Consider the following 24655-nt stretch of genomic DNA (forward strand, 5'->3'; position numbering starts at 1 on the left):
CTGTTGTAGCTGACCAAACCAACAAATTGTTTGACAGCGAGACCTAAGCGCTGAGCACACTGCAACTCCAACCATACAATTATACAGATTACAGAAGCCATCATAAATAACAACAGGAACAAAAAACTTCGTTAAAAAATAGCAAATTAAATGGCTGCCTGTCAAACCTCACCACCCAACAACAACAGAACACATTTGCAGTTAAAGCACTGGACTAACACATGAGATATTCATGAGTCACTGCTGCTACTTATAGCTCCTGAAGGACTCCAACACAGTGTGCCCCGGTTTCTTTTCTGTAGAGGCAGGATAGCAGTAGTTTCCTCTTTTTTTCTATCTTCTCTATTTTGGTGTAAAATATTTGCTGACATTTTTCTTATGTATGTTAAAACACACCAGCGAGCAAATGATCACAGTAGATGGATTTACACAAAACACATAATCACAGCCATTTTTGTAACATCAAAGGCTGAGATGCAAGTTGTCCTGGCTTCAGCAGTAGCAGTTGTTTTTCTCTTTCTTGGTACCTGGTGCAGTGCTGTGTTTTTGACTTTTGGCCTGGGAGCAGCGCTGATAACACCAATGTTTTTGGTTGCTGCTCAGTAATCTTTACTCTGACCAAGGACTTTCTGAGTCTCATGCTCTGCCAGGGAAGAGGGGAAGCCGGAGGAAGCAGAGACAGGACACCTGACCCAAACTAACTACAGAGGTATTCCATACCACAGCACATCATGCACAGTATAGAAACTGGGGGGAGTTAACTGTAAGGGCTAGATCTCTGCTCAGGTCAGGCTGGGTATCAGTTGGCAGGTGGTGAGCGGTTGTATTATCTTCCCTTGTTATTTCCCTTATCATTATTATTATTGGTGGCAGCAGCAGTGGTTTGATGTTATACCTTAGTTACTGGAGTGTTCTTGTATCAACCCATGGGGGTTACATTCTTTTGATTCTCCTCCCTATCCCTCTGGGAGCTGAGGGAGAAAGGAGGGGGGAGTGAGCGAGTGGCTGCATGGTTCTGAGTTACTGGCTGGGCTTAAACCACAATGTAAGTCTTACTGGTTTTTCATTCTAACAGCCAGCCAACCAGGAAGAATATCAGTATTTGAAACACATTGATAAAATCATTGAAAAACACAAGGCAGCATACATGACAACCTTTAGTTACCATTAAAAATCATCCCTCTAATAAATCTTTCTATTACAGCTTTCCAAGTTAAAATATATAAAACTGAATTTCTAACCCAAAAGCCTCACTGGAACTTTAACTTTATGGAAGGAGAAAAGTGTGATTAACAACAACAATTTACACAGTTTAGAAACTGCCCTATCAGTGTTTTGAACCATTTTTATTCACAGGTAGTCTCACAGCAGAACCAGTCAGTACTGGGAACTTTCTATAGAGAGTTGTACTCCTTAGGAACTTTAAAAAATAAAATAAAACCTCATGTTTAAACTTCCATTTCTGCATTTTTATTTTGATATTTTAATGCTGTTCATGCCTTTATTTTCTCAGTTAATTCAGAATTGCACTAGTTCTGGTTTAGTTAAGCTGAATATAGGGGAAATAAAAGACATTCAATTTTCAGTATAGCAGAATTTACGATGGACAGTTACAAGGGAAAAGAAAACTTCATTAAAAATTATCTCTCCCACAATCATTCTATAACAAGAACTGAGAACTCTGTAATAAGCAATAAGTTTGTTGTATCATTCATCTATACTAAAGCAACAGCCATCCACTAGAAGAGTGATGACTAACCATATTATCATCGATCTGTAACTTTCCCATTCACTGAAAGCACCCCAGACTACACAACAACAGCCAGTCCTCATGGAGGTCAGACAATATTAAATCTGTATTTTGCCAGTTTTCACAATAGGTATCCTCCTTCCTTATCAGTCAAGAGCCTTAACTTCATTTCAGTGAGAATGAACCTCTCTATTATTTTATTATTTTAATACTATTGTAGTGTTATTAAAGAGCCTTAAATGCAGCAGCCTAATGAAACAAGCCAGTTTTACTAAAAGGAATTAATTAAAGAGGCAGTGAAACATTGAAATCCCTGTATGCTCCTCCATGACTCACTGGCCTGATCTGATACATACACAGGGTGTAACTAAACTCTTTGCAAACTGTTTTTTTTTTTTTCCCACTGTGTGCACAGCTCTTCTAATGAGCAGAAATCAGGCTGAAGCATTAAATTTACTTTCCACCCTATGGACTACCTTAAAGCATTTCTTCAAAAACTTCTGCTTTTATGCGTCTGGCCTGGCCACTACTTTCCTAATTTTTATTCTGTCAGAGGTATTCAAAGCTTAAGCTTGTAACACAGTGAACACATCAAGTTTAGTTTCCCATTACAAGCAAGCATTTCATACAGCTAGTCTCAAACTTACCAAGATATTAAGGCTGCAAAAGTACCATGCCATTATCTTACTGACAGACTGGTTAGAAATCTCACTGCTCCCATAACTAGAAATTGTCTAGGCTAACCATATTAATAAATTGTTTATAACCACCATCCTGAACCAGCATTTTTCAGCTGAATAAACCCATAAATCAAAATGAAGTAAAACAGAAGTTCTGGTTTTCAACTGCACCTCAAGTAACAAAATACAGTTCTATCAAAACCAACACCTTATTACAGTGTTAAGTTTGGTCCTTCACTATCTTCAAGTTATTTTGATCTCTTGATCTTCCTGTCAACATCAGTGGGAACCGTACTGAAAATAAGGAGAATATTGCAGATTCTTTCAAATAAATCAATGTCTTGCTATTTTTGTATAGGGCACTACTCCTGTTACTTCTGAACATTCTGTTTACTGGGTAATTCTTTTCTGAATTTTAGTAGTATATAAGCTAATGAAGAAACAGCCTGCCTCTATTACAAAACTATTAAAATACTAAACTGCTATTTGATAATCTATACACAAAACCACAAAGCTACAGAACTGTCAACAGATTCTATTTTTTAATAACCAATAAATGTTATGCTTTGATAGGAGGGATATTATATCACTATGTGTATTAGAACCACTTGGTTTGGAAATAATTTACCAGACCAATAATAAAAGTCAGCACTGGCATAAGTAGGTAGCAGACAGAACGAAATAAAATGTTAGCTTAAAGATGGAAAGAGGAGACAAATTAATAGGTGTTAACAGTGACAACCAAATCTGACTTAGGCACCTAAGTCTAAAATAAATTACCTGGATAATACAGTAAGACTTTTCAGATGTCATGAACAAGATGGGGATGGTTACTGCAACTGCATGCACTGCGACTAGCACTCTTGAAATACATCAAATAGGTTATCACACACTAAGGTCATGGCTGAGAACAAGAAGTACATAATGTGTGAGGAAAAGAGAGGAGTTCATCCCCACAATTACTTACAGCAGTAATTTAAAAGCTGTAATATATAATACTTGACCTTTCTTAAAGATGGATCTTTCTTCATTTAGCTAGAAGTCACAAAAACATTTTCTCCCCACTACCGCAGCTTTAAGAATGAAAGACTAGAAGGTGGGATTATGTAGAGACTCTTCAGGCTGTAGGAGGGAGAGGGTCACCAAACCTGTCAGCTGAGCTTGGTTTGGAGATCTCTATGGTAAGTTTACCTTGGAAATAAAAGCCTGAAACCAAGTTCATCCAATCTGAGAAAAGTGCAAGCAGAGGCCTGTCACTTGGATAGGCAACTAACTGGTGAAGACACTTAACTTGCAGCCAAGTCTGAGTGTCAAATTCCTTCTCCTCCTCCTCTTCAGTATATATTTTAACTGTTCACCTTCCATTTAACCTTTAAACTCTAACCCTGGCAAAGTAAGTCATGCAAAATGGAGTCTTCACAACTTAGTTGCTCAGATGTTGTGGTTTAAACCCAGCCACACAGCTCCTTCACTCCCTCCCCCTCCTCCCAGAGGGATGGAGAGGAGAATCAAAAAGAATGCAACTCCCACAGGCTGAGATAAGAACAGTCTAGCAACTAAGGTATAACACAAATCACTACTGCTACCACCAATGATAATAATGATAAGGGAAATAACAAGGGAAGAGAATACAACCGCTCACCCCTCCCCAGCCCGACCGAGCACCAACTGATACCTCGTCCAACCACGCCGTCAACTCGCCCTTCCAGGTAACTCTCAGTTACATCCTGGGCATGACGTGCTGTGGTATGGAATACCTCTTTGGTCAGTTTGGGTCAGGTGTCCTGTCTCTGCTTCCTCCCGGCTTCCCCTCCTCCCTGGCAGAGCATGAGGCTCACAAAGTCCTTGGTCAGGCTAAAACATTTGAGCAGTAACTAAGAATATCAGCGTTATCAGGGCTGTTCTCAGGGCAAAAGTCAAAACACAGCACTGCACCAGCTACCAAGAAGGAGAAAAATGACTGCTACTGCTGAACCCAGGACAACTTGCAACAGGAAACAAAACACTGATCCTTCTTAAAATGATTTCACAAAAAAAAAAAAAACCAAACAACTTTAGCTGAGTAAGTACATACCTTGCATATTCCAGTTCCACCTTGGAACTTAAATTAAAACTTGATTTTTTTTCTTCTTACCTTTTACCAGTGGCAGTAACATTTACAGATCAATGAAACTGTAATTTTTGCAGTGACTGGATATGACCTTTAGCTAGTCTTTCTGCACACAACTCAGGACGGAACCCAGTTATGGTCCCCAGAATTTTGTTGACAATACTAAGAAAAAAGAATTAAAAGTCATAAAATAATGCTTTCATTCTTCAGCTGTGCAGAGTTTTCTGTTTAGGTTCCCTCACACATGGTACTATGAATAGATACAGTGTAAACGTCTGTTGGACAAAGACATCCTCATTGAATTCTTTATTTAGACACAGTTTTCAGACACCAAATTAATATGATTCCCCAAACAAATCAGTGGAGGTTTTTTGTGCAACCTTTACTGTGCTGTACATCATAATGACAACAGATACGTGTATAAAGGAATCTAAAGACTCCAGCATGCACTGAATGTTTTAAAGCTTCTGCTACATTTACTAACAAAAGTGTGTTATCTTTCCTGAAGCATGACAAGATAAATGAACAATTTATGCCAGTTTACATTAAGCTCACATAACTTTTACATCTTCATCTGATCCTGCAGTCCTCCTGCACACAGAATCACTGACTACAACAGTATTTTTTTAGATATCAACATCCAAGCTGTGTGCGCTTTGTTTAAAACTACTCAGCTGCTACATCTGTTTGAAGATAAAAGCGCATTTCACCAATCTACATGAATACTCTCTCAGATAATAAAAGGAAAGCTCAAATCACTTAGAGACAAGCTGCACTAAGTAAAAATTCTTTTCAGTCCGCAAAAAAAAAAGAAAGGTTACTACAGCTGTGAATATTTTATGAAGATACTGTTAAATAATAAATAGCATGTACTATTCAGAACTTCTCTTTGTAATGTCATCTGCTCAACCTATCAAAAGCGTACACTATGTACTGTTCAGAAAAGCACTTTTATTTTAACATACTGGGAGATTTGTGATACTAATTACAAAGAAAAAAATTCAACATGGTTTAGCTGGTGAAGCCTGAGATACACAGGAGCATTTTAGCTTTGAATAATAATTCTGAACAATACTGATTTCTCTTGGACGTTTTAAGTTACAGATATTTGAATTAATGTACAATAATAAACTAATGTAATTGAACACTTACTACCTTGAGGGAAACAAAAATACCCACCAAGGAAAATAACCCAAACAGATGGCTGGTTTTTACTAGCTGGGCTGACTTCCTGAATACTAACATAATCTTTTATTGTCCTATTATCATGCACTACGTGCCATAAATGTATTAAGAACGAAAACCAGCCCTTGTGAATCTGGCTCTACACAGATGAAAACAGCAGCACTGAAGTAGGTACATCTAAAAGTGAGCTGTCCCACACCTACTCTTTTCCCATGCTTTCTTCAGAACATCTTTACTTATACTATGAACCCACGCACAGCACCATAAAATAGTCCATCACTAATAAACCCCAAAGAAGCTGCAAAATGTATTTTTTCTTATTTCTGTATTTGAATAATTTTCTGTAGAAATTAATACTAATTTTATGGAAGAGGAAAAAAAAGCTGAAGATCACATAAAATTCTACATTTCTATCTAAAAATCAGATATTCCTAATGTTGTAACATTTCATCTTCTGAAGAAATACGGGCTTGTTTTAAAGCCTTAAACATGTTTCTTAATCTATAACTACTGCAGATGAATGCAGTAAATAATGTCTGATATGCATGACTATAAAAGCATCCCCCTTGACATATATGAACTCTATTCCAAACTGAAACAAAAAGCCCTGGCTACTAGCCAGGAGGAGGCTGCAGGCTTTTCTGCTGTTTGACAAAGGTATGGCTAATGCTAGGGAGGGTGAGAAGAGAGTCCTGTATTATGTTTCTGTAACAAAATATCACTGTAAGATCAGAAAGATTATTCACTGGCTCACTCTGAATGCACAGCCTAAAATTATTCCTGTACCGTTTCAAGAATCCTAGGAACGAGAAATAGCAGTAACGTTTGTTAATTTTTAGTTATTACTTCATCCCACTGTTGTATCACGGAAACGTGCTGAATTCTTTACAAAGAGAACTCCTCATTAAAAAGAAATGCTTGCTTGCTCATCTCCACCCTACACAGCCAGCCATCAAGATAAGATCCTCTGGCCCATGGGAAAAACAAAGATCTGATGATAATGCTTAAATGACTGCCATCATGAAAGCCTGAGAAAAAGCAAGCCTCGGGCAGAAACATCACAATATTCATGCTCAAGTTGAGAACAAGTCTATTCCATTTTGATTTCAAAATAGAAGCTGCCATTGAGAACCTATGGCTGGGAAATCCACTTAGTTTAGCAAGACTGTATAGCTACTGGTTAGATAGAAACAAAAAGGTTCACCCAGAGAAAGCATACGAGGGATTTCTTAGCAATTTGTGAAACACAACCAAACTGCATTTTAAGCCTGTAGAGGAGCTACTAACACCCTCAAATTGCACCAGTCAAGTGCAATCACATCATGTTCTTGATAAAGGAAATGGGAGTTTTCTGAAAGTCCTTTTTGTTTGGATTCACATTGTCTGGCTCTCTCAGTGAAGGTAAACATGAACTCCTGAAAAGCTGTGGCTGACCAACAGGCTTTTAGAAAGATCAAAATACAGACGGCAACACTACTTAACTTGCCCCCAAAGTAACATTTGGGGGCAAGTCAATCCATGATTTTATAACTCCTATACTGCTATTTCTTTATCCCTTCATTTGCAGCTTCATCTTTTTCTGCATTATAGCTTCTACATCAACTGAAAAGGCCAAAAAAGTCAAATAGGATGGTTATTAAGCCAATTTAGAGGCTTCTCCATGTTGAAAAGCAAAGAATTCCGGCACACCTTCTAAAGAGCGCTGTAAGATGTTTTCACACCTTGCTCTGAAGTATATGGCATCAAGCCAGTCAGTCAAGGAAGGAAACCTGCTTTTATTAAATGTGTTCATTTATAAAGGACTGTAACTTTCAGAATACAGTTTCATTGAGAAAGATTATTCTTGCATGAAGAATAATCTTACACTGAGTGACAAGAACCACTCTTGTAATTTCTATGGAGACAGACTAGAAAGTTTTAGATCGAAATCATAACAGGATGTTACAGGGATGTCACCACTGGAGCTAATAAACTAACCTTCTCCAAGTGCATGCAATCATGCCCGTGACTTAACTTCAGCGTACAGTAACCACCCCCCAACAAATATCTGATTATAACACAATTTTATGGGCACTCTAGTTCTGCCCTCTGCCATGTCTGAAGGACTGCAGGCTGTCATGGCAAATGCCATTTAGCTATTTTATCACATATAGCTCAATAACTTGGACATGAAAACCTCACCAAAGGTTACATTCTGCAGCATACCAAGTCATCCTCAGCACATGAGCAGTATTTCACGATGCCGAAGCTAAAACACAGGCAACAGAACTTCTCACAAACTTTAGGCATTATCAGTTAATTAAGAAGTTAAATTAAAAAGTCAAGAATTCACCAATTTATCAATAACAAAACCTTTCACAGGAAAGAGTTTCAATATTTATAGAAAGTCTGAGGGAAAAGCTTCAATTTTTTCAAACAACCTTTCCCTCTTGGTACAGCTTTTTATTCAGAAATTTAAAGTACCATGACTTGGGATTTCCCCCCCTTCCCCACTTTGGGTGCTGTTTTTAAAGATAAAAACCCACCAAACACCTTTTTTTTCTTTTAGGGTAATAAGAAATCCAGGAGAACACATTTCCAATCTGATATGATAAACACAACTAAGTTTAACAAAATACTTAAGAAACAGCTGAAATATCTGAGGCAAGCAAACATTTTTACTTATGTACCCAATGCAACCAGTTATCTTTAATAAGTTGCCAGTATACTGAATTTGTTTTACCTCAAGTTACATTATATGCACCAAAATTAACTACAAGGGACCCTGAATCAAAGTTTAAAGCAATATGTGGTATATACATACATCAAGATCAAACTAAGCACCTTTTAGACCCAAAGACATTTTGATTTGTAAGATTTCACTTGCATTATTAGCAGACTGTCCACCGCAGGTACCCAAAGGAAACAGTGATTTCATCTTCATTTCCATCTGCACAGCAATTCTTAAGTTGCATAAATAACTGCAAGAGCAACTATCAGACCCCTAGGCTTAGAAAACTCTTTTCGCCTCATGTTTAACAAAGTGATCTTAATAATTTTCTTATTCAGTTTTAACATATTCTTTTAGATCTTGAAAAGAATAAGCAGTGCCCTTTCAATATCCATTACTTTCATTTCCCTTGTTTCAGTTCCTTTGATGCAACTCATTAAACTTCTTTTTGTGGCCATAAATCCCCTGAGCTCCATAAGCATTTTGTCCTACTCTATGACAGCAGAGGTACCAAATCAAGCCCAAATATGCTTTCAGTTTAAAAGTTCATGCATATCATAAACACCAGACCGGTTTCCCCTTTGTTCTAAATTAAAGTGAAATAAACACAAACAAGACAACTAGATGCACAAAGGCCAGTTTATGCATTCAAGCAGACCTAGATTCAACAACAGTTTCAATAAATAATGCATCCTCTGACATCAGGATATTCTGTTTAACACAAACACTGACAAATTTATTTCTACAGAGTTTTTGAAGGCAGTTTATAAATAGACACTGAAGTCAACAAATACTGACCTCTACCATGTGACTGTTGTGATCTTGATCTTCATTGCACAGTGAGGTCAGAAGGCTACCAAGATAGTTTTATCATCAAGAATTATGTAAACGCATTTACATAACAATGCTGCTAATAAAAGCTAAGTTATAATTTCTGAGCAGAGGACTTTGTACTACATATTTGGCATTGGAAGTTTCTTTACAACATGAAGCATTTGAAGCCAGTGCCAAATTTAACACCTAATGTTTTTAACACTCTTCACTGGTCTGAGGGAGGAGGCTTCAGCACTACATTCAAAAGGTGTCTGAAACCAAACACCCCTTTCATAATAACTGGATTTTTATGTAGCAGAATGACTTCCCATTAAGTATACAAAAAAACCTCCACGCTTTCATTATTCATAATTTCTGAAGGGCTATTTCACCTGAGATGGAAAAGCAAAACATTTTCAGTAGTTAGTTATTATTCACAGCTGGGTTCCTGTGGGAACATTTTCTGCATCACTGTTGCCATAGTAATTACTATAGAAACCCTGAATGCAGTAGAGTAAAACCTGTTGAAACTATTGTTCTGTTAAAGCCCCAGTCAAAGTTTCAACACAGGACAGAAAATGTTCACTTACCTCTGCTTCTGCCAGAAATAAGTTATGGTTTCTAGTCTCTTCAATATAAACACACTAACTACATTACAGGCATTTCAGCCCACGACCACTTTACAAAAGCACACAGAAAACTTCGACAAATAATCTTGTTACAAGTACAAAATCCTATAATTATAAAATAACATGATACCAGTGATGACTCTGAACATATGTATTTGTTGTTTTGTCCCAGGTGTGAACACACACTGATTTTTTTTATTACTATTCCTTCTGAATTAATACACTTCCTGCAAAACCAGGAATCCACGTGTTCACATGGATCAGACAAGAGATGGAGGATTTTGGGACCAGTGATGGGTTGATCTGTCAATGGAGAAAATTTCCTCATCTCTTTCAAGGTAAGACTGGCTGTCCATGCCTGGAACCAGGAAGGCCCATATCTTTCTTATTTTATGTTAGTTATGAGATTTGTTATCGATTACCTTAACAAACACAAGTATTTAGTTGCTTTCCTTCTTCAGTAGAAGAAATCCAAACAGATGCTGATTTGATCAATGAAGATGCAAAATTAGTTACCATTTCCTTTATGGCCATGGATACCAGAACTACTGTTGTTAGCCAGAGCAACAGGAACAGAAGGTAAATCCTACCCTACTTCTGTTGAATATGCTTCTAGAGCCAAGCTCTTCAATTTTATCCCATCACTTATAGTATATCTCTTGATTAATAAAATACCATCTTGCTTTTGGTACAGCACTTTTCCAAATGCATAAAAATGATGTTCTATGATTCTATAAAAAATTGATATGAAAAGATTTCACTTCACCCAACACTCTCCGCACTTCCAATAAAAGTGGGGTCTTTTGCATTAAACACAAACAATTTAACAATGCTGCCAGATTGATTGACAGCATTATTTGCCTAATACCGCTATAAGTAGATCTCTTAAGCTTGACAACCTCAAACTGGGAGATATATATGTAGCAATGAGATGAGTCAATCATTTGGGAGAAGTGGCATAGCAAGGAAGAACATACAGAGCTCAGCCTTGCAAGTCTAATGCTCCAGCACACGCTCTTTGTTAAGGGTAAAGATTAACGATAAGAAGCTGCTTTCTCATTCTTAATAGAGGAATGTGGCAACAGAATTAACTGAAGCAGCAGTCATATCCTGTGCATGGCATCTGACCTTGTGATCTCAATCTGAATGTAAAGAACAGAGAAGCAGCACCGAGCACACATGATAAGCAGACAACATACACTGGCTGCAATAAACACTGCAAGGGGTGGAATTGATGAAGACTGGTTTCTGTGGAAGCAGGCCCCGTGTTTCACCCCACACCTCAGCACATTCTGTCTCATTAGCCCTGCGACACTTGCCATGGAAAAACTGTGGTTAGTGCAGAGCAACACATCTGCTGGTAGGGTCCTGCCCAAAGAACAGAACATGGCTATACTCTTCGGCAGCCTTCCTTGCAATGGTGATCTAACTGGGGTCTCTAACCCCCACCCAGATAAAGTTACATTAAATCTTGTGGGTTTTGGCTCTGATATTTTTTGTATTTTTTTTTAAATGAAACCAAACAATGGGTTGAAAAGTTACTGGCAAGAAAGACAGCACAGTCATAAGCCATTTCCTGAGGAAACTAGGCTTTCTTGAAACCACACACACATCTTTCTGCATATCTGACTTTTCCAGGTAACCTGAAAAGCAAAGTAAATGGTTTCATAACTTCCCACTCCCCCTTACATCCTACTGAGGGACATAAAAGTTGGGGGGTGGGGGGTGGGGGGGGTGGAGTGGGGAGTTGTTAAATATTTTTTTTAAACTAAAAATGTGTCACAACTTTTTCCTTCAAGTACATTTATGGAAAGGGAAGAATTAAAAGTTGTTCTTTAAATCATCATAATGAATCAGGCACCCCGGTTCGGGAAAACAAGTGCAATGGTCTTCCCCAAAGGCCATAAAAACAGGCAGCTGTTCTCAAGAGAGAAAAATTTAAAATTACAAGCTAGTGAAAAATATTGCATGTTAAACCTAAACCACAAAGAAGTCTAACACCGCGTGTAATACGTTAACCAAGAGCTCCAAGGTGATCATGCTAAACTGAATTGCACCATGAAAAGAAAATGCAGAAAAGAAACAATGCAGTATTAAGTTGTCTTTAAATGGAAACCTCAAACAGTTACATCTTTGCTGTAGTAGAACAGCATTACAGTACACTTGTAATGAATGAGTTCTACTCTGAGAAGAAGCCTCAGCAAAGAAAAATTTGCCCTATAGTGCATTTGAGATTTAACTGATTGCTAGAATGATATTAAGGCATTAAATTACCATAGAAGACATTTATTGTAATGATGCTCTGATATCATGAGTGTAAATCTTTGCACACCAGATTACAATGTCTAATAGACAATAACATAATAAAAAGTGGATGTTATGACATCTTTACAACAGCTTCATACGAAACCCTTCCCATTCCCACAGAAATATCAGTCTATGAGTCGCTGTAAGGAACCTGAAATTCTAGATATTTGACTTTCAAATAAATACAGATACATTGAATAACCAAGCATTTTTCATCAGAAGTCAGTGCTGGCAACCAAAGAAATCCATGTGCTTTGGCAAAATTTTCACTTCATTTTGTAATGAATTTTGTAGCAAATTAAGACAACAAGCATCCATCCTGATCCCAAATTTTGCTCCATTTTGTTTACCTGAGCAATTTCTAAGTTGCTAGATTAGGCTGAGAAAAAGGGCTAGCAGTTTCCTCAGGGGAAACACAGCTTCTTGTTTCACCAGGCTACTAACTGTCCTCATACATTCACCTAGCAGATACAAAACCTAAATCAACTGTGGTCTAAGGATGGATGAGACAGTTCCAAAGACTATCAATACTCTGGCAAAAAAGACAGTCACAGATTCCTTGTTGGGCAAAAATATATTAACTGGATCTCTGATTAGATCAGCTTGAGTTGAAACAGGCCAGGAAAATAATACTCAAGATCTTTGATGGAACTTAACACAAAACCATTTCCTTTAAATAAGGACATCAGAATCTAAAGCAATTATTTTGACATTTCTAGAGTCCTTTGACAATCTTTCTATCTGCTCTTTGTGACAATTACGTGTTTCTGTAGGTAGAACTCAGCTGCTGAAAGGCTTGAGGCATGGAAAGAGAAAAACATGATCACATCCTAGCTGTACTGTTTATTAGAAAAACAAACAGAATGAACATTCAGGGACAGTATTCCCAGGGAGGCAGGGACAGCTGCTTCAGTTGCATGAACCTGCCACATCAATAGAGGAATATAAAACACTATTACTCTGTTTATGACCACAAAGTTACTGTATACAGTTTTTGCAAACTGCAGTGTACAGAATAAGGGGACATTTCACAGTTGTTTTGCTGTAAGCAGGCTATTTAGGAGCTATAAGAGAGACCTCTCCAGGCTGACAGGAGAAAACTACATAAAGCACACATACAAACCTGAAGGACACTGCTGGACACAGTCCAGTCTTACATGCACAGCACACATAAATACTATGAGCAAAATCACACAGGAATAACCTTCAAAGAGGAAAAGAAGAAATGGTTCAGGTGATTGAAGAATTTACTTTTTCAATACTGATACAAAAAAAATACCATGAAACCAAGTATTGTAATATTAATTCCTCCAAAACAAAGGACAACCATCAGTGTGTGAGAGAAGTTTGGCTAAGCCTGAAATGGAATTAAAGCACTATACATTTTTTTTAAATTAAATACCCTATGGAGTCACTCCCAGCCCCACAGAAAAACCAACCACCAGCTATTCACATCCAGTTGGTAAATACAGCCCCCTGCTGCGCAACGTACAAAACCTGGGATGCAGGTACCTTCCTGCCACCGTGCTCCATGAGCCGTCTGTAAATTACCATGTACTCCCTCAGTCGCATGCAAAATTCCGACGGCAAAAACATAACAAAAGAAATTCAATTTTCTCACAACTCCCCTACTCCGCTAAACAGAAAATGGGAAGATTCTGAATGTGCAGGTATTAAGCAGCCTACTCACTGTAGGATATGAGAACCTTCCCTTTAAATTCCCCTCTCCTTGTGTTTCATAATATTTCTTTTAATCAAGCTGGTCTCTTCTCCCAGGTAAGAAGTGACAGGACAAGAGGAGTAGTGTAATTGAATTCACTTTAAAAGATGGTTTGAGAATCCATTCTTTAAATGAGGATATAACTAACCAGACAGCTGGTAATATACAGTTAGCTTCTGGCCTTCACCACTGAATGCAAAACATGACAGAGCAGCTGATGATACAGCAGGAAACAGTACTTACATTCCTGCCAACAGATTAGGTTAATATTTACGAATTTTCATTTCTACTTCCCACAGTGATATTGAAGTTCATAGTCAGGGAAAACACGTGTTCTTAATCATAACAAATAAGTGGATATTCTAAAATACTTGCACATTTTTCAGTACTTTGCAATGCTCTTATTTTAGTCACGGATTCTGGTTTTCTATTCATAATTACCTTAATATGAGCTATCAGCATTAGCCCAGGTTTTCTTTCCCACACCAGAATAAATCTACAAATTTAGCTAGGGTATTTCCTTATGTAGTTACAAGACAATGTAATGACAACTTACTACAGAAAAGTTCTCTTCCATATCTGAGAGATTTGCAGATGACCCACTGTATTTAGCTTGAAAAATACATATTCAAATTAAACATTCATCTATAGAGATTTTCAGGGCCTGCAGGAAAATGCAGTTAATTTAACTGATTCATGCATTCTCCAGCCTTTCCTCCCCCTCCCCAAGGAAAGACCAAGTTCAAAATCAGCCTTTTGTTTCTGATTTTTTTTTTTGTTTGTTTCCAAATACAACAATGTTTAAATGTTCCCATAGAAACATCATGTTTGTTTTCCTTGAAAACTTTATCACCAGCTCCCTCTACAGTCAGAGAAATAACTAAAAATACATAATCACTGTCGGGGGGGAGGGGGGGGGGGGGGGGGGGAGGGAATAAAAGTTCAACTGTCTTATTATGACTATTAGAGTATTAACCAGAAGCTTAACTGTACTATATGTTGACCAAGCGTATAAAGTAATAACAGATTGTTTATAAGAACTGATACCATAGTCTTAGTGAAAAGGAATCAGGAACAAGGAGAAGGATTTCTCTAAGGGAAGCAGGGTGAGCACAGAGGAAACAGATGGCTGGCAATGGTGGATCACTGGGATTCTCTTTTTACGTTAAAAAAAATAAATGTCACAGCCACACTTCACAGAGGCACGTGCACCCACTCAGAGAATCAAGATGTTTCAAAGTACTTGCCAGAAATCCACACTGTTCTACATTTTATATGTATTTACTTATGTATTTTATTGCAGTTTACTTTGAAGACTTCTTTTTTTAATCTCTGATTTGTTCAGTGGGCTTAAGAGGTCTTGCTTTTTCTAAATCAGCCTAAAAATAAAACATGCTCCCTCTGTAATGGAATGCAAAAAAACTGGTACACTCCGCTAAACAGCGAAAGGTACTGGTCAAGGGAGGAATGTAAACTCATGTTAACTGTTACTTAAAAATAAAACCAAAAAGTATTAAAGTGATTCCTAGGTACAGATAATGGAAAAAAAAAAAAAAACAAAAAACAAAAAACAAAAACCCAACCTCCAAAACAACCACCAACCAACCAGAAAAACCCACACCCAAAAATCCCACATAAAGCATGAGACAGAAGAGACTGTGGCAACTACATTTAAATCAAGTATCAATTTACGCCTTTGTTAACAACTTTGTTCCACCCCAGGTAAAGCACCTCTCTGGGCCCAGGGAGGTGATAGTGCTAACACAGCTATAATGAAACCTGTAGGATATACAATTGCTTACAAAGGCCTGAAAAACTTTAATTATCACAGAAATAGTGTTTTGAAACACACTGCAGTAAGTGGTAAGCAGCTGCCCAGAATGAGTAAGGGGTCCCTGAAGGGAAAATTGCTCCTGAAGTACTGAGAGCAGTTTAATGGCGATGGGGCTGATTAGCAGCAGAGCCATACTCCATAAGGACCAGTCAACTTCACATGGATTTGATTAAATCTTCCATAAGTACTACCAGTATCATCTGTTTAATGTCATATCCTGAAGCCTTTTTAAACAGAAATAGGAAAACCTTACCTTGTTCCTCTGTTAGCTTGCTCAAGACTTACTTGCCTAGATGTTGTAATACCATACACAGTAAAGATCAAACCCATCTGAGGGAGATCTTTCAATAGCAGGATTTTTTCCTACAAAATGCATGGTATGTGCATCAAATATGGTGATGTGCTAAAGCAGCTCTTAATGGTGAGATTTGTGGATGATTTGGAGAGATGCTGATAATGAGTAACCCAGACAGTTAAAAGCTCTTCTATACCACATTAAGAGTTTCTATATATATTAAATGCTTATTGTTTATGATTGAAGCATCACATCATTGAATATTTTACTTGGTCAGTTAAACATTTTTGGTAGTTGAATGGAAATTAAGGGAATTAAGACAACCTAAAAACATTACAACACTTTCTATCACTGTTAATTTGCTATTGCCACAAGTTTTGACCATCACTGGAATAGACTATGAAGGAGATTATGATGTTACTTTGCTTGTTAACATGCTTTCTATTTTACAAATAGAATTTTCTACTATTTCTGCAATTTGTGGGTTTTTTTTCATAAAGTAATAGAAAAAGAAAATGTAGCAAGATGCAGTATAACCACAGTACATGATGTGCAAGGTGAGACTCTACAGCATGAAAAAAGTCAGATGACAAATTTCATACTTGTTCTAAATTCTGCAAATTCATTTATCCTGTTTGCAAGACTGCACTAAAGACAAAGCTCTCATCCACTACAATGATAACTTCAACTTGGAAATGACCAAAACTTAAGGATGCTGAGGCTCCTTCCAGGGTGACTTAGTTACTTACACTGGTGATTCAAGCCTAATCACCTGCCTGTGTTATTTAGCACACTGTCAGCACACTCTGCTCTCATCTAGAAAGTGGAAAAAATTTTGAACACCCTAACCATGCCAAAATGAGAAAGCCTGGTTCTTTAGGTACAGCCATACAGATTCAGCTTCAGTTCCAGTGATTCTTGTTTCAGCCAAGAAAGTAACTGCCACAGGAAGTACAAAGTTACATTCATTTTTTCTGAAATATCTTTTGTAGGTACCACCAGTATGCTTGAGCAGGAAGAAAGGAAGAGACTTTTAATGACAGGTGGACTAGCAAGATATTTATACTCCCACAAAATAACTAAAAGTTATGTTTTTAAACATTCTTCAGATCTTTAAGAACTAAATATATGCTACTCTCTATGCACGATTTGTAAATATTCCATTTACTTGTACATCAGAATATAAAAGCCATGTCACTAGCCCGTTCACTAACACACATTTATAAACAAAATACCATTGAGAGCAGTCCAAAGATGGTGTTACCTTTTACTCGGGTAAAAGGTTCTTCACACAGAATTGGAACCAATTAGGTATTTCAGAAATGTTTTTTCTAACTTCCTAGACTCACAGCTATAATAACAGTGTAAAAGAAGGTAGAATAGTCATAACCAAGTATGTAGCAAATGTCTCAAGAGAAGTAACACCAATAGAATATCACCTACAAGCAGCAGCCTTAACCTAGTAAGGTGGCTTTTGAAACAACCACCTCTGCTCACATCTTGCTATGCAGTTCCAGAATAAAGCAAAGGGTGGGGTGGAAAGGTGGAAGAACCCCCACGAGAAACCAGAGAGACACCAGAGCAATTCACTCCTTGATCAGGCTGAGCAAATAGCCTTCCCATGCTCTGGGTTACAGCTGCCATCCTGCGTGACCCAGCGAGCCAACGCTGTTTTCTCCTCCCAGATGCTGCCATCAGGAGCTTCTTGATCCCGTCCAGGATGAGGAAATGCAATCCATACCGAGTTTTGTAACACTGATGATTAAACATATGTTTAAACTTGTACTTGCCTCTGGGGTGTATTTTCCTCAGTTACAAAGCCCATTTCATGTGCAGGAGACTTAAGTCAGCAGTTGGTGACTGCTCTTTCGTTAACTATTTCAGCACATTCTAATCTGTCACTGTTCCTGGGTGTGCAGAAGCTGATAAAAGCTGATATGAGTCATCCTCTTACGGATCTTCATCCACTTCCTTTACAGGACTGGCTCTCAGCCTGCAAGTCCCAATGCAAATGAATTCTTCATGCGAATTTTCAATTCTACTCCTCCTTTTACAGACAGAGAAGTACATCAAATAAACCAGGAAAGCTACGTAAGATTAAAATGATTTTTTAAATCTACTTTGTAAATATTTATCTGCTTTATTAAAATAGTCTGTCATAACAGGTTATGCTAACTATCCTGAATATTCTTCAGCTTTCTAATAAGAGCATGTCCTGTCTTTGAAATAAAGCATTATTAGAAAACAACTAATTTAAAGGCCTCTTGCAAATAGTATTAATTTTATATAGCTTTCTAAAGTGTTAATCTGCAATTTATGGGACTTCCTTTCTGCAAACACTGTAACCTTGTATTCTCCAAACATGTATGTGCCTTTTGTAATCACAAACATCTGCAGTTCAGTTCTGTAGGATGACTCATTTCTACTGATTGAACAAGGATATAGGAGAAACAGGGAAAGTTGTTCAACTTGTTTGTCTTCTCACACTCATTCCAGACACATTAATTCTTCCTTCATCAGTTAGCAGTTGGCAAAAACTACAACAGAATTGTGATGATTTATATGTCACGAAACCTTACTTCCCACACCCAAGTTAGGAGTCAGCTTTGAGTAGTTGCCTGTCTTTAGCTACAGTATGCAGCAATGAGCTATCCTGTTCTGATCCTCATTAAGAAAGAAAGGTTGTATGATTAAAACCACATGCATCAAGGTAAGTATCTACCACATAGCATCTACATGCTAACTCATCATGAAAACACAGATTTTCAGCTGCTCACCACTGCTTTCCTGCATACTTTTACTCACGTTACAGTCATGGGCATGTCAGTTCAAGCAGCTTTTTAATCTCAGGTGACTCTGCTATTTCTATTTGTTTTCTAAATAGCAGATGAATTAAAAACAAAAAAACAAACCAACCCAACCACAAACAACTCAATATATTTTGCACAATACCCCAGAATAACTACTTTTGCTTTCCAAAGAGTTTAAAAATGTTAAAGCTCAGATAAAACAATAATCAACAGACATTGTCATAACCCAAGTGTTCAGAGAGTGATCTGGTAAGTAAGCCACAAGTCCATCGCAGAACCTTTTTCCCTTATTAATCACATTACAAGCTAGCTGTGTAATTGCAAGCCTGGTGAATCCTAAATAAGTGAATGGCTAAAGATAGGTTTAGCTCTGCAACAGCTGTTAAGAACTTTGAATTACAAAAGTGAGAGAGCACTTCACAACCGAGATCAGAGCTCAGCCACAGTAAGCCAAAACCACTATGGATGGATGGAACAGACTGCGTTGCAACAGAAATGCTGCACAGATATGTATATGCACTTAATCTGTTTTCTGGAAAGCGTGATAGTGCAGCGAACAAGCCTGAAGCTTTCCCTCCTCCATCTACCTTCCTTTCCTCACCTTCCACCCTGCACACTTGTTTGTTTCAAATGTTAACCTGCATTTCTTGCCTTTTTGCCTCCCAGTATTTTTCTTTCTTCCTCCCTTGCTTTCCTGTTTTTTGGGGGGTTTGTTTTGGTTTTTATCATAATCTGTGATATAAACTAGGGGCCCCCCTAAAGAAAATACAGTGCTAGAAGCACGCAAACAAAATTCATTAGTGCCTTCAGCACTCTAGGCAGTTCTTAAAGTGGAAAAGCTTTTCAATTTCATTATTTTAATACAACACAACTACATTTTACAGTGAATTAGTCCCAGGGAAGACAACAGAACTGCACAGTGTTCACAGTATTAAACTAACCTGAGTATCTTCACTAGATCAAACTTAATTTTTTTGTGATATACTGTATACAATATTTCAAAACCAACAACAGGGACCTGATTCTAAGAAAAATATCTTCAGAGTAGACCTGTATCATTCTTTGTCTGGCTCTATAAATTCCTAGAGCTTCATAGCGCTCCACTGAAGCCAACATACACTACATGAACCTACTTCCTTCCTCTATAGACCACTGCATACTGTATATATGGTTTTGAAGCCAGAAATCTTTTTCCAGTAATTCAAAATAGTAATGTTCACTTATGAAGCTCTTCCAAACCCTAGAAGACAAGCCTACCAGATACTGTATCCACTTATGAAACAGAACAGAAAATAAAGATCAAGAAGAAACACTTACTCATAAAGCTAATGTTTCTAAATTATTAATTAAAAAAGGTACATATGAAATTTGGTCAACTTACTTGAGATTACTGTTCCTTATATAACTCTATTTTACCATTTCAGGATAAAAACCCACTAGTTCTGGTAAAGACATCCCATTACAGTGGTCAAACCCTCTGAACCCCCACCACTTGGGCACTGTGTCCTACCCGATACTGCAGATTTCACCCTCCGAGTTGTACTTATCTGTAGGGCTGTGATACATATAAAATTACTAAAGTAAAAATTAAGCTCCTTTTGGGAAAGCTATATTTAAACAAAACTATTTTAATTCATAGAATGGATCAATACAGTATTGGCACAACAGAGGTTTGTCTCTAAATTGGAGAGATATCAATTTGATAGGTGGACAAAGAACTAGCTGGATGGCCGCACAAAGAGTTGTGGTCAATGACTCAATATCCATCTGGAGACCAGTAACGAGTGGTGTCCCTCAGGGATCAGTGTTGGGACCGGTCTTGTTCAACATCTTTGTCACTGACATGGACAGTGGGATTGAGCGCGCCCTCAGCAAGTTTGCCGATGACACCAAGCTGTGTGGTTCGGTCAATACCCTGGAGGGAAGGAATGCCATCCAGAGGGACCTTGACACGCTTGTGAGGTGGGCTGATGCCAACCTCATGAAGTTTAACCATGCCAAGTGCAAGGTCCTACACCTGGGTCAGAGCAATCCCAGGCACAGCTACAGGTTGGGCAGGGAAGAGATTCAGAGCAGCCCAAGGAGAAGGACTTGGGGGTGGCGGTTCATGAGAAAATGAACATGAGCCGGCTTCAGTGTGCACTTGCAGCCCAGAAAGCCAGCCGTATCCTGGGCTGCATCAAAAGGAGCGTGACCAGCAGGTCAAAGGAGGGGATCCTGCCCCTCTACTCTGCTCTTGTGAGACCTCACCTGGAGTATTGTGTGCAGTTCTGGTGTCCTCAACATAAAAAGGACAGGGAACTGTTGGAACAAGTCCAGAGAAGGGCCACGAGGATGATCAGGGACTGGAGCACCTCCCGTATGAAGACAGGCTGAGAAAGTTGGGGCTGTTCAGCCTGGAGAAGAGAAGGCTGTGTGGAGACCTCATAGCAGCCTTCCTGAATCTGAAGGGGGGCTGGCTATATGGAAGCTGGGGATGGACTCTTCATTAGGGACTGTAGTGACGGGACAAGGAGTAACGGGTTAAAACTTAAACAGGGGAAGTTTAGATTGGATATAAGGAAGAAATTCTTTCCTGTTAGGGTGGTGAGGCACTGGAATGGGCTGCCCAGGGAGGTTGTGAATGCTCCATCCCTGGCGCTGTTCAAGGCCAGGTTGGACAAGGCCTTGGGTGAGATGGTTTAGTGTGAGGTGTCCCTGCCCATGGCAGGGGGGGTGGAACTAGATGATCTTAAAGTCCTTTCCAACCCTAACTATTCTATGATTCTATCTACCTACAGTATCTACAATGTTCTAGTTCACATTCCTAAGGTCCTGATGTAACAAACAGACCAAGCCAACCAAACAAACAAAAACCCCAAAGACAACAACAATAACAACTTTGCTCCTAATTATAGCCAACAATATACCACATCCCTTGCCTAAGGAAAGAAACAGCTAAGCACCAAACTACTTGTGAGGCTTCAGTGAAGACTTTAAATCACAAGCTCTGTAAAGAGCCAAAACCCAAGAAGAGTTCTACTGTCTTCAGTCATGTCTGATATTAAGACTTGGGTTTTTTATTCCCTGACAAAAAGTTGCATTTATTTTAGCTTTCACAAGCTTTTCTGGGGAATTATCTATGATTGTCACTAAGGTGATAGCAATTAGTAGAAAATCACTAATGATTACTAGTAGCAATCAGTACTAATTGCTACTAATTACTGAGATCAAAAATTCAAACTAAGAATCACAAGGAACTGCGATCCATGAAAGTCATTTTAATAATGTTTGAATTGTCAAGGTGGAAAATCAAAATGTGGGCTAAAATGACTAATTTGCTTCTTATCAATGCATGTTTTTCTCTCATCTCTTGACAGGCTTTAGTTACTGAATATAAGTTTCAAAATCTCATTATCAAACACAGCAAGTGCCATGTTTTCATAGCTAGAAGCCACCCTCTGGAAAACACAGCACTTCAAATACTACTGGTAGAAGAAAATCAGAAAAGTGAATCCTTGGTGTAGTCTTGAGTGATCTGCTCAAAATCAGAGACAGAAGACTATTGTTTGGGTTCTGTTTTCTTTTTCAATAGAAAACTCAGGAAAACTTATTATTAAATTGGACCATTTAAAAAGGAAGTGGAAACACCCAAAGGACATCTCTTTCTGGAACACAGAACAGTACACAACTTTTTACTCCTTAATGTGTTTCTGGCAAATAGTTAATCAGAGGTAACAGCATATACTTGACTAAAGGATTGATATTGGATTATATAGTTTATATACACCTGGGAGCGTGCCATACACTCACTCTTGTAGTCAACATCCCTCCTTCTAGTGCTGGTCTAGTTTTAAGAATTGCAGAAGTTTGATGTGCAAGACCAATTAAGTAGTCCATATATCCCTGAATCTCTGGGTTTCCACATTGTATTACCTGGTTTCCTACCTCAAAATCTCTAACACATTGAATTTACAGGATAAACTTACAGAATCCCAAGGACAGGCCTGTAAAGATGGTCTTTTTTACCTCTCTCTGTCCATTTTGTAGAACACCCCTTTAAATGGGAGCACTGCATTGTAATGATATCTAGCCTCATATAGACAACACTGAGCTGGAAGGACTGTTATGTGGATACTGAACCAGAAAAGTAGGCTCTTCCAATTTTGTGAGAAAACGTCATGGCATCTTCCTGCAGAGATGGTGTTTTCAGCATGACGACGCAGCCATGTGTAGGGCAGACAGCTGACCCAATCTCATCAGAGTGGCTGCATAGCCACAGCTGCATGACAAGAACCAGTGCCACACATCACACCAGCCAGTGTTAGGAGAGAGATCCCAACAATCTCTCTGCAACCTACATGTATACACACTAAGACATGACAATAAGCCCTTCTCTTTCAACATATGCAATTATGGAGTGGGTTTTGCAGTTAAGTTCAGTAATACCCAAGGTCAGTATCTCAGTTTGTCTTCCTTCTCGCTATACAGGTGAGTTTCAATAGCTCCCCTTTTCCAAGTCACCAAAATAAGTCAGAAATTGTCCATTTCTCCAGAGTAAATTTATCAGAAAGCGAGTTATTCTTCTATTATAGTTTAGTGCAGAAGCATGACTGTAAATCAAGCCCCCCATGAAACACATAACTCCTCAAAAATGACAGATTCCAACTTAAAGGTTTCATGTAAGATATTTAACGTTGTTATTTGCATGCCACTGCTCTCAGCCAAGACCAGCACCAGTACCCACATGCCTTTATAGATTACAAAAATATTTCCATGTCAGACTGTAAAGAAAAGCTGAAACAGCAGAAGACAAATACTAAACAAGATCTAAAGAAGCTTCTGTCCCCAAACTCAGCTTAAGTCAAGTTACAAATACAATGACAGACAGAATGTGCTGTAGTCTACACATAACAATGCCTGTTCTATTAGTTCTATGATTTATAGATTTATTTCTTTATGCCAGAGAGTTCTCAGAAAGATTTACTCTAAAAGTTATGGCAAACTTCAGTACAGAAAAAGGACTGCATTGCATACTCAGTAAGCAATAGGGCAGAATTATTTGGAGACAGACATGGAAAGCCAAAGCACCACAAAGTTAGTAATGAGAGAGAGCCAGAACCCCAGATTTCTATTATCAGCTTTAAAAAGCTGAAATACTTCCTTGTTTAATCCTATGTAAAAAAAGATAAAGAAGTGACTAGCACCATTTCATCCAGCCTAGAGGAAACACATTTTAAATCCACACACAGTAATAAAAACTGGAAAATTTCCAATTCCCCTGCACATTTGTTATGAAAAACAACGTGCCAGCCAGCTTTCATAGTAAGCATAGACAAATTGACAAAGTTCCCACTTGGTCCTTATCTTTAATGCCTTTCTTCTAATTTTCAACATTAAGAAACTGAGAATGTGCCAAATCAGTAGCTTCTAGAATTTCAATGCTCTCAAGCCTTTATTTGCTCAAAGGCTGATCCATACTAGCTTAGAGAGTGAATGGTCATAGTATCAACAGGATCAGCTACATTTCTCAGTATTCACGTTTATCAAGAACTGCTTAGTCTGGTTCACACACCAATTTCGCTGTGGTGCCCTCTAGTTATCAGACAATTACAGCAGTCACACTAGTACTACTAATAGCATATTTTTGTTGCTATAATCTTGATTATGTATACTGGGGAGTGAGGAAATCAACAGAAGCAACCAAGCATTGCAGATTTGAGAATTCAATTAATGTTATCTCATAGAGGTACAAACTATGCAGACATAAAACACTAATGAAAAGGAATGGCAGAATTTGGAAATGGCTTTACAAGGTAACTGGGAACAGAGC

General features: G+C 38.2%; 1 protein-coding gene across 3 annotated transcripts in view; it reads right to left on the minus strand.

The window, feature by feature from the left end:
* The window catches only part of ARHGEF3 (Rho guanine nucleotide exchange factor 3), a 121498-nt gene that overhangs the window by 80576 nt on the left and 16267 nt on the right, over window positions 1–24655 (minus strand). For 2 of the 3 annotated variants that reach the window (XM_061455889.1, XM_061455891.1), the window contains exon 3: window positions 13308–13388. The exons of the other annotated variant lie outside the window; for it this stretch is intronic. In XM_061455889.1, the coding sequence (XP_061311873.1) occupies window positions 13308–13388 (81 nt within the window). The remainder of the gene's footprint in view (window positions 1–13307; window positions 13389–24655) is intronic. 3 annotated transcript variants of the gene reach the window in all.

The sequence above is a fragment of the Pezoporus flaviventris genome, unplaced genomic scaffold (genome assembly GCF_033815535.1).
Source record: "Pezoporus flaviventris isolate CSIRO_AGI_PZ_B2104156 unplaced genomic scaffold, CSIRO_AGI_Pfla_v1 ptg000021l, whole genome shotgun sequence".
In the NCBI taxonomy this organism is placed as follows: domain Eukaryota; kingdom Metazoa; phylum Chordata; class Aves; order Psittaciformes; family Psittacidae; genus Pezoporus; species Pezoporus flaviventris.